Source organism: Anguilla anguilla, chromosome 5 (assembly GCF_013347855.1).
Source record: "Anguilla anguilla isolate fAngAng1 chromosome 5, fAngAng1.pri, whole genome shotgun sequence".
Taxonomy (NCBI): domain Eukaryota; kingdom Metazoa; phylum Chordata; class Actinopteri; order Anguilliformes; family Anguillidae; genus Anguilla; species Anguilla anguilla.
The window spans coordinates 687,501-697,226 of NC_049205.1; the positions used below are offsets into that span (position 1 = coordinate 687,501).

Genomic DNA, 9,726 nt, shown 5'->3' on the forward strand with positions numbered 1-9,726 from the left:
AATACCATCAAACACGCTTAACAAGCTGGGCACACTAAACACACTCAACGTGCTGAACACGCTTAACACACCTAACACGCTGAACACACCCACCCTCCTCTGCATCTGGTCCTGCATGCTCTGCATCAGTTTGGTCATCTCCTCCACTTTAGCCGTCGCTGTCCTCGAGTGCATCTTCGCCTGCCTACAGGAAACACACGAGGTCAGGCACACACGTCAGACTGGAGCTCTCCTCTACACAGCGTGAGACAGGCTGGTATGGGGAGATGAGAGCCGGTGAAGGCCAGTGGAGGGTGAGAGGGGTGCAGGATCTACCGCAGCTGGGTGCGCAGGTCCTCCATCTCCACGCTCTGCTCCGTCACCGTCTTCAGAAACTCCTGGTTGGTCTGCATGTGAGACAGTAGGCCCTTTTAGGCATGTTTTCAGAGTGTGTGTGTGTGTGAGTGTGTGTGTGTGGGTGTTAGTGTGAGTGTGCGTGTGCGTGTGTGTGTGTGTGTGTGTGAGTGTGTGTGTGTGTGTGTTAACGGTGAGTGTGTGTGTGAGTTAATGCTGAGTGCGTGTGTGTGCGTGTGTGTGTGTGTGACAGTGTGTGTGTGTGTGTGTGTGTTAACGGCGAGCATGTGTGTGAGTTAATGCTGAGTGCGTGTGTTTTAACAGTGAGTGCGACAGAGAGGTCAAAGAAGAACAGACAAGACTCACACCTCATCAAACATGCATGAGAGACATATCGCATTACTCTCAGCATCGCTATGGGAACGCCTTACACGCCCCCAAAAAAACTGTGGAGTTCAAAGGGTTAAGAGTGTGATTAACATAGTGCACTGCTGTACCACAGCTCAATGGTAGAGCAGTGCACCATGACAACGTCAAGGCGAGTCACATGACAGGGTCCCAGCGTGCGCAGCCCAGTGTTTGTGTTAGGGCCCCATCTGCTGGCAGGGAGGGGTTTGGTTCTCACCGACTCCAGCGTTTGATTGGCTGCTTGGAGATGCTGGGCAGCTTGCTGGATGCCGGTCAGTTTGTTCTGTAAGGCACACATGAGGTGGAGGATCGCTTCAGACAACAGTAAGGCCATCTCTGACACCAAGCAGAAAAAAGGCACCGCAGAATAGTTTAAAGATAAAGGTCACAGCGATGTATACCCTGGTAAAACTGATGTGATAAGCTGGTTTATAAACAGAAACTGAAAGATCAGTTCCTGTGACCAATGTTTTTTTAAATAGTGAAAACCTTGACCATATCGCCCTCTGGTGGACACAAGGAGAACGCACAGTTCAGATGATGTTTTAAGTCAGAGAGACGGACCTTCATCTGCTGCTGTTCTGCCATATAGAGCTGAGCCTCGGACGTGGTCTTCTGATAGACCTGCTGCACGCGATGCAGCTCGTCTGCAGACGACCGCCACATCTCCAAGGCCCGGTCCTTCTCCTGTGGACACAGACACACAGAAGGTCACACGGGGAAAGGTCATTCATTGGTTAATTAAACCACAGGGAACGGTGAAAGTGAGAAGGTACATTTTTTTCCCATTGCCTTATGTTTCAAACTCTGCTCCTGAGTTCTACAGGATGTCAGCATGTTTGTCCTGTTCTCTCTCACAGACACACAGACCGAGAGCTTGTGAGCACACCAAAACGGCAGTCGCCGTGGTGATTATAGACGTGGCAACAGATCCTCCGCAACAGTGTGACGTGTGAACGTCACTATCACTGCTAAGCAGTGCATGAAACTCAGCCTGCATAGTCACTACTCCAAAACGTAATGCGTGCAGCCAGCTGCCAAAGGGCTACTGTTTGCACCACACAAACAAAAATTATACAGTCAATGTAATGTAAAATACATGCAATGATACCCCCTATTCAACCATTACAGAAATGGGACCGCACATATTGGCATTTAAAATTTCATTAAGAAAAGCCATTATAGCAACACAACAGGACTGACGCTCAGACTTGGCTCTTTCGGCTAGACTGTTTTTCGTTTCCAGGTGCAGTGCCCAGGTGAAGCAGCAGGTGAGGACGAGGCACACCTGAATGGACAGCTGGATCTGCTCCTGCAGGTTTCTAACGAGCCCATCATCCACCAGAGAGTCCCCGTCCGAGCCGGGCGTGGCCTGGAGCCCGTGGAGCTGCCGCTCGATGGACTCTCTCAGCTCAGCGTGCAGCCTAGCATAGCATAGCCAAATACACTGCACATTAACAACAGCAACACAGCTCAGCGTGTAGCCTAGCCTAGCATAGCCAAATACACTGCACATTAACAACAGCAACACAGCTCAGCGTGTAGCCTAGCCTAGCATAGCCAAATACACTGCACATTAACAACAGCAATACAGCTCAGCGTGTAGCCTAGCCTAGCCTAGAATAGCCAAATACACTGCACATTAACAACAGCTATACAGCTCAGCGTGTAGCCTAGCCTAGCATAGAATAGCCAAATACAGTGCACATTAACAACAGCATTACAACTCAGCGTGTAGCCTAGCATAGCCTAGCCTAGTGTAGCCAAATACACTGTGCATTAACAACAGCAACACAGCTCAGCGTGTAGCCTAGCACAGCACATTAACAACAGTCTAGAATACCAGAAGAAAAAAAAAAGAACATACACACCCCTCATCATGACATAAAGCATTATTTGCATTTAATGGACCATTCTCAATCTGGAAAAGGAAAACTGTAATCATACCGCTCATTTTCTCTGACAACGTCCTCAAGCCTCACTTTCAGCTCAGCCATCTGAATCTGTTGGTTTGGTAGCAAACACAAAATTAACGGATCCATTATGCTCCAGAGATTCTGTAACTTAGACAATATTTGACTGTAGTAATATAATGTAAATTGAACAGACATAGCTCAGCTGTAATGTCATATAAACTGAATTGTCATGCAAAGTGACCAGGAGAATAAACTGGGGGAGCAGCTGTGATTAAAAGTTATTGTCATCCATCAAACTGCTGTGTTGGCTTTCTACGGGAGCGTTACGTTTCTGAATCCCACATTGGCTGCTGCTTTAGGGTGCAGTCACTCACTGACCAGTACGAACCAATCAAGACACTGCTTCTCAAAGCAGAACACTACAATTGGTTAGTAAGTTATCAAGTACCTTATGCAAGGGTTCAACAGCAACTTGGAACCAAACCTGCAACCTCAGAGATACAGGTCCAGTTCCCTAACCCTCATGCAACACTACCACCGTAAACAAAACACACTGATAACAAAGCAAGGCCTTACCTGATAGCGCTGCAGCTGATCAGTCATGTCTTCGTTATGTCTGTCATATTCTGCTACAAGAGGGGTCAAAATGCTGCCAGAAAAAACAAGACCAGGTGAAAACCTAGTATATGGCTGGACCTAACACACGTGATCCGGCCAACCAATGATGTAACTTCATCACTCAGTCACAGACATTCGCATTTGTAGGGCTGGCCCCGCTGTTGCGGTCCAGCCAAAAACACTTCTTTTAAAAAAAAATAAAAAAATAAAAAAAAAGTCCAAACTGGTGGTGATTGAGCTTTTTAATTGAGCATGTCTGAGCGAATAAAATGAAATTATCTTTTGCTTTTAAATCTATTCAATTCGACCAGCCTAGGCCAGGTCCTAAACAGTATTTATACAACAAATATAATGGATGAAAGAATATTACCCCAAATATTAATCCATCTTGATGAAAAAATAAATGAAAGGTTGGTGGACACAATTATCATGAATACACTTCAAAATCCAATAACTGTTAAGCCAATAACTGGCCTGCAGTGAGCACCATTTATCTTTATATAATTTCCCCCAAATGTAGAGATTACCTGTTACAGTCCCTGTGCTTTAAAAAGTCTTTTATGATAGACACAAAAAAATCTGCTAGAAGTAATAACCTATTTATATGCAGTCTTATATACTGACCTTTTGAGGGCTGGTGAATCTGATGCCCTTGCAGTTTCCCCCTTGGAGAGACAGTAAAAAGTTTAACTTCTCATATAACCTGCAGCAGTTTAATTTTTAAAAGGGTAGAATTAAAAAAATAAAATAAAAAATTATAATTGCCAGAGGATTTTAGTGATGGTTGTTATGTGTACTGAAAATAAAACTGGACTATTGCATTCCATTATGAATTTAGTGCTTAACTGTAGCGTTAAATAAATGTCAAACTTCAAACCATCCTTGCAAAGAAAATACATTTAATGAGAAATGTGCTAAACTGTGTTTGAAAAATAATGCTGCAAGGTTAAAATAATATTTGTTGTAGGGTTCCAGGGAAACGTCTTAAATATCAGACCAAAGCCCAAAGGGAATCTGTTTCTTAAAGTAACGGAGAAACCACGCCCCCTAAGCCCCACTGATCTTTCAGGAGATTTAACGGTACTGTACAATAACATGCATGGGGCTGCAGAAAGCAGCAGTACTTAATAGACCATAACGCTCCTTCTCAGAAAACCGACGTCTTCTAAATATACAGCAATATATAAGCATGAGGCATCTGGTGCAGGTAGCCAATTTGCACACAAGTAGCTTGCACACGACCCCCTTATTGGTAAGTATTAGTAATGCACATTTCCCAATGAATAACTCACTCAACCACAGAACAGCATTACCTGTAACGAAAATGTGGGTTCAGCCTGGTGTCCATCCTGATGCTGACTGAAAGCAGTCTTAAGCCTCCGGCCTGCAACATTTAAAACGAGCTAGTTAATGCATAGACAGTTTATAGTAAGCTCCAAGTTACACCAGAAACTGCCCATTAGCTTCCTGTCCAAGTTCGCTAATCGACTCAGAAGTTAACAAAAGAGATGCCAAAATAATCGGATGAGTGACTAAATTTGGACAATAAGTGAACAGATGCGTTTGACTGCATGGAAATAAAAAAAAACTGACAACAGCACTCATAACATAGCACGCTAGTTCCGTTAGCCGCTGTTTCTCACCTTCTTCTCTCAGAAAATCCGTCTCTGTCGTCATTTCTGAGTCTGCAGGAGCGTGTGATGCAATTAGCTTTGTATAAGCAAGTACGATTTCAACTTGATGCTAGCTAGCCGAGCAATCTACTTAAACTAGCCGGCTGGTCATCCTGTTAAGTCGCTGACACTAGCTATAACAGATATTGTTATGCTGCAAAAATATAATTGCTTACAAATATCAGGTAAGCATTATTAACGAGTTATCAAAGTCTGATATACGTTCAGGTAAACCAGGTTTGTTCACACAATGGTCGCTAGCTAACGATATGGCGTGACGCTAAGCCGTCTCTAGGTGTGATAACGTTACTAGCAAACAGGCTAGCAACTGAAAGCTAACATCGAATTTGTTTGTCTGCAGTTAACCCTGGTTTACGTCGAATTCATCTGTAGTTAACAGTGTAGCCTGCAAGCTCCGAATTTTAACGTTAAGATCCATATTGATGTTTTTGTTTGTGCAATCTCACCCGTGTACAAATTTGTGCTAAAATCAGTTCAGTTCCAAACTTCCGCCGTCCAGTTTAAAGTAAAAAGCTGAGCCAATCAAATGCCTCCACAGAGCTGGGGTGCATCGCTCTATATTCTCCCACTGGAAACGTGCGCACAGCATTTTCACTTCCTGGATATTTACCGTAAACTTCGCAGCATATATATGCCCATTTAACGCTCTATGGTTCGCAGTAACATTATTAAATTTTACAGCTATATCGCTGGCTAAAACTCTAAAGACGTGCAACTAGAAGTTTCGCAAGACTGCATTTAAATTAAGTACTTTTAGTATGTTACATTCGTTGGACCCCTTAACTCGATAACAAGGTACTGTGTAACCAACCTCAAATGATTCCAAAGTACTTTATTTATTGTTATTTTATGGCTTTACAGCATCACTGAGATATTTAAAAGGTCGTGTACGTTTCTAATCATTGCCGGATAGCCAGTCTTTTGCTTCAGCTTGCTCACATTGCTTTCTATTATAGCAGATATGGCCAGCTCCAGTCCCGTTTTTAAAAACCTACTCAACATTATTTTTTCACTTTATTGTGTGTTCGGTCTAAGCTGCGGTTCGTCTGTGAGTATTCCATAGTGATATATCATTGACATTTTTTAATTCACCGTATCATCGTACTAACAGCTGGCCAGTGTCGACTTGCAGCTGTATTGGATTGTATACGGATACATGCTTAGTTTTTCTCAGGGTAAACAGTTAAACGGAATGTATATGTTTTAGGCTATGTCTGATCAAGGCCCACAACAACTGTAGTTATCCACTGTCTCGACAACGACTTGGGTTGGAAGTGGGATTAGACCATATATCGTGTAAATTCTGTGGATTAGAGATGCATGTGTAATGCTTCAGTTGAGGGAACTATAGCAGCTGAACCAGCGCGTGGGGACGTATTTACTATCTCACTGTTGTAGTTTTTAGTATTTACGATGGCACGAAGCCCTCATGCAGTGTGTAGGTTAGCCAGAGCTGGGCTACAGAATTGTGCAGTGCTTTTTAGTTCAGTTGGTCAAATACTCTCTATTGAAAACGCTTATCTTTTCAGATGACATTTGCCATTGACGACACCTGGGACAGTTTGCCCATAACTCACGACCCGGTAACAATAACGTTTTCCCCGGGAGATGGCGGGATGTTAATGGAAGTGTCTGCCCCGTTCTTCAACGATCCCGCAGCTCCGGCCGGACCTCCCGGTCAGCCGTTCGCGGGACTCTGGGACTATGAAGGTGTGTGCGGACTGGTCACGTGATTCTGTAGCAGCCGCGCGACTCTCGCCATACTATTAGGCATAGCATATGCCCACCGCTTGGCAGTTATCCAACATAATCACAGTTCTCTGCATTTTATGAAGTCTTGAAGACTTTGCAAAATTGAATTGTAGACAGTCAAGAAATGCAGAGGAATGAAGAAGTTTCTGTCAACAATCCATGAAAATATGTACCTATTATTTAATGTGCTCTGTAGGCTACCTTTTTCAGATGTTTTATGTTCATGGATTAGGCTACTGAGTAAAATATATCAAATTAAAGCCAATGTTGCAAAGTGCATTACGCTGCAGCAAAAAATAAAGTCTTTTTATTTTCCAGTTGTAGAATCCTTCTTCTTGAACAGCATCACAGAAAAGTATCTAGAAGTGGAAGTTTGTCCGTAAGTTTAAACCTTTTCCAAAATATAACATTGTTGTAATTGAGGGGAGGGGCTTGGATGGATGACAGACGGGTGACTGAATAATAATGTTAGGTAGAATAACATTGTTTGCCTTCTCTTTATAAATGTAAGTAATATTTGATTTTGTGGCGTCTCCTTTTGGAACAGCCTTCGGAAAAAATATGTCTGACAGTCTCTCCCCCCTATCTCTTTCATTGCAGCCACGGCCAGCACTTAGTGCTATTGCTTTCGGGCAGAGGAAATGCTTTTCAGGTAACCGAAGTACCAACGCACACATACACATTCACACAAAAGCTTTCATCTTCGCGCTGAACTCCAGTTGCTGCAGTGTGCCGCTCTTATCTGCGTTTATTTCCTTTTAAGCAAATGCTGCCTTTGTCATTCCACGCGTCCGTAAATGGACGGAGATGGACCGGAACCGCGCTTCTTCCCTGGAGATACTTCCCGCCCGGGGTTAACAAAATGAACTCGTATGCAATTCACGGCTCCGACGAGCGGAGGACCTACGAGGCCCTGTATCCTGTACCAAGAAGTGAACTTGCGGATGGCCAAAAACCGAACTTGTGAGTCCTTCCCTTTGATAATGGCCAGCATTTGCAGCCAACGTAGTCATGTCCTTGTTCACCCACGTTTGTATGGATGTACTCACAAGCCAGCTGTGTTGGTCATTACATTGCCCTCGTGCGTCATTTTCAAGCTCCCTTTAAACAATCCCTTTGCGTAGTGACTTGTTCCAGCATCATGCCATGGGGAAGCACATTAATTAGAATGAAATTAAAATGAAAACACTGCCATGTCAATTATATTGCATTTGAGTGAAGAAGAAATCACCTCACAGACAAGAATTAGTCTGCCCTGTGATACCAACAGCATTGCTGCATGAAGGTGAAATTCACAAGATATAGGCCTAGCATATTAGCTGTTAATATACACGTCTGAATTAATGTTGCTGTAAGGGTGGATGTGGTGAGAATCACTAATGATTTGGCTTGCATTTCTCACTAGCCACCTTCTGGAATACTTCCAAGATTTCAAGCTCCAAGGAATCATGGGAGAGGACTGGGTGCAGCCAGAATCGGACCTTTGGGAAAACGCGCTGATCAGTAAAAAAGCCGACTCAATGGCCAAAGGCACTTAAAGGGAACAAAGAATAATTAGCGCTTCAGCTCTGCATCGCTCTGAGACCTGTAACACAAAATGTAATTTGGTGATCAAAGTGGGTTTAATATAGACTAGATTTCAACTCACCGGAGTCCAAATGTTGTTTCTTTAATTCGAGTATGAAAGCTGATCTGGCAGGAATGAGAAAACAAACACACTTACTGGACCGTTCTGAAAAACACATTATGTAAAGTTGTCTTTGAATGGTATACTTGGTTGAAGAAAATATGCATTTTATAATCTGTAAAAAATCTAAATAAACCTGTAAATTTGCTCCAGACTCCTTGACAGAAATATTTTTGTGCATTTTTTTTAGGTGATTTCTTTGAAAATACATTTTAGCCCCTGTCTGTATGGAATCATAACAGTGCCAATTTCTTTGCACGTGTCTATAAGACTGATAATCTGTGGAAGGGAATATCGATGGAATGTCAACTGTGCAAGCAAAACCAAAGAGCCAGCTGCTTTATTCCATTTTTAAATTAAATGGATGTATTTTTCAGATGTGGTGATGACAGGTACCAGAAGTGTTTAATGAATAATTTAAAAATAAAAATACCCAGATATTGCTGAAAAACCCAGATTGCTTAGCTTTTATCATGTGGATGAATTGGATTTTAAATGAGTATTTATTTTGATTATTTTTTATTAGCCTGAGAAATGAGTCTAAAATGGCTATGCCCCCTAGTGGCATCATACAGAAATTGTCTGACTTGCCGCACTGAGATGCTTAGTCCTAGTTCACTGTAGATGATTTTAGGCTGTTATGAAACATAGGCTAATGAAGAGGTAGTCAGCAATTATGTCATTAGCTTTCACACTTAGCAGTATTGTCCCAATTCTCGTTAATGTGTCTTCAGCTTGCTGTTGAACCAAGTGAGTATCAGTTGTATCCAGGTAAGTTTATAAATGTTCACAGATTTATTCAAAAAGAAAAAAAAAAGTGAAACTTAATAAGAAACTGCTGAGCAGATCTGTGGTGAACCAGTAGCAATGTCTTGACTTGAAAGTTAAGTGAGAATGTGGCAAAATGTCTTCCCTAAAGCCAACATAAAGCAGGTCAGGCTCGTTGCTCTTGACTGTATTGCTAAACTCCTCATCCCCCCCCCCCCCCCCAAATAGGTTAGTTTCAGTGACCAGGTGACCAAAGTTGACCCCAGGTAGAACCCCAACGCTTTCGTTTCTTAGTTCATAATTTAGCCTCATTTTGAGGGAATGGTTTTGCATGCAGGCCAATGCGGAAAATGAAAGCAGCAGTTTATTCTGACTGATTAACAATCCTGGGATGTGAATGTGGAATACTCATTCTTCTTGGCATACAGAGCGTGCCACGTCTGACATAACGTGACCTTCGGGGTGTAAATAATCCATCAGTAGGCATGAAGTGTCCCGCTAAGAACAATTAGCAGCTCATTAGCATTCGGGGGCTGAGTTATGACGGGGG

At 42.8% G+C, this 9,726-nt stretch overlaps 2 protein-coding genes across 7 annotated transcripts in view; one reads left to right on the top strand and one right to left on the bottom strand.

Moving 5' to 3' along the window:
* The window catches only part of sclt1 (sodium channel and clathrin linker 1), a 10,411-nt gene extending 4,919 nt beyond the window's left edge, over positions 1-5,492 (bottom strand). Inside the window, exons 1-11 of one of the 2 annotated variants that reach the window (XM_035419248.1) lie at positions 5,416-5,492; positions 4,924-4,960; positions 4,589-4,661; positions 3,900-3,940; positions 3,234-3,306; positions 2,689-2,744; positions 2,030-2,165; positions 1,306-1,428; positions 959-1,024; positions 316-386; positions 94-184 (exon numbers count right to left, since the gene is read on the bottom strand). In XM_035419248.1, coding sequence (XP_035275139.1) covers positions 94-184; positions 316-386; positions 959-1,024; positions 1,306-1,428; positions 2,030-2,165; positions 2,689-2,744; positions 3,234-3,306; positions 3,900-3,940; positions 4,589-4,661; positions 4,924-4,952 — 759 coding nt within the window. In that variant the 5' untranslated portion in view covers positions 4,953-4,960; positions 5,416-5,492. Of the gene's footprint in view, positions 1-93; positions 185-315; positions 387-958; positions 1,025-1,305; positions 1,429-2,029; positions 2,166-2,688; positions 2,745-3,233; positions 3,307-3,899; positions 3,941-4,588; positions 4,662-4,918; positions 4,961-5,415 lie in introns of both variants that reach the window. The other variant, XM_035419247.1, reaches the window with a different exon arrangement.
* On the top strand, positions 4,948-8,562 carry c5h4orf33 (chromosome 5 C4orf33 homolog). 5 transcript variants are annotated; one of them, XM_035419251.1, is made up of 7 exons: positions 5,568-5,764; positions 5,929-6,017; positions 6,499-6,679; positions 7,040-7,100; positions 7,322-7,373; positions 7,485-7,684; positions 8,127-8,562. In XM_035419251.1, exons 2-7 carry the CDS (start codon positions 5,931-5,933, stop codon positions 8,257-8,259), a joined length of 714 nt encoding a protein of 237 aa, XP_035275142.1. In that variant the 5' UTR covers positions 5,568-5,764; positions 5,929-5,930; the 3' UTR covers positions 8,260-8,562. The 5 variants fall into 5 exon arrangements, with proteins under 5 accessions (XP_035275145.1, XP_035275143.1, XP_035275142.1 ...); XM_035419250.1 differs by having other exon boundaries at positions 5,576-5,764; positions 5,926-6,017; XM_035419254.1 differs by lacking the exons at positions 5,568-5,764; positions 5,929-6,017 and adding an exon at positions 4,948-5,133.
* Positions 8,563-9,726: the final 1,164 nt, after the last annotated feature.

What these genes read in the sequence shown, in the direction of transcription:
- c5h4orf33 (XM_035419251.1), top strand. Translation starts at nt 5,931, where the DNA reads ATGGCCAGCTCCAGTCCCGTTTTTAAAAACCTACTCAACATTATTTTT. An exon ending in GTCTAAGCTGCGGTTCGTCT is followed by an intron (nt 6,018 to 6,498) that starts GTGAGTATTCCA and finishes TTATCTTTTCAG; the next exon opens with ATGACATTTGCCATTGACGA. An exon ending in GCAGAGGAAATGCTTTTCAG is followed by an intron (nt 7,374 to 7,484) that starts GTAACCGAAGTA and finishes TTTCCTTTTAAG; the next exon opens with CAAATGCTGCCTTTGTCATT.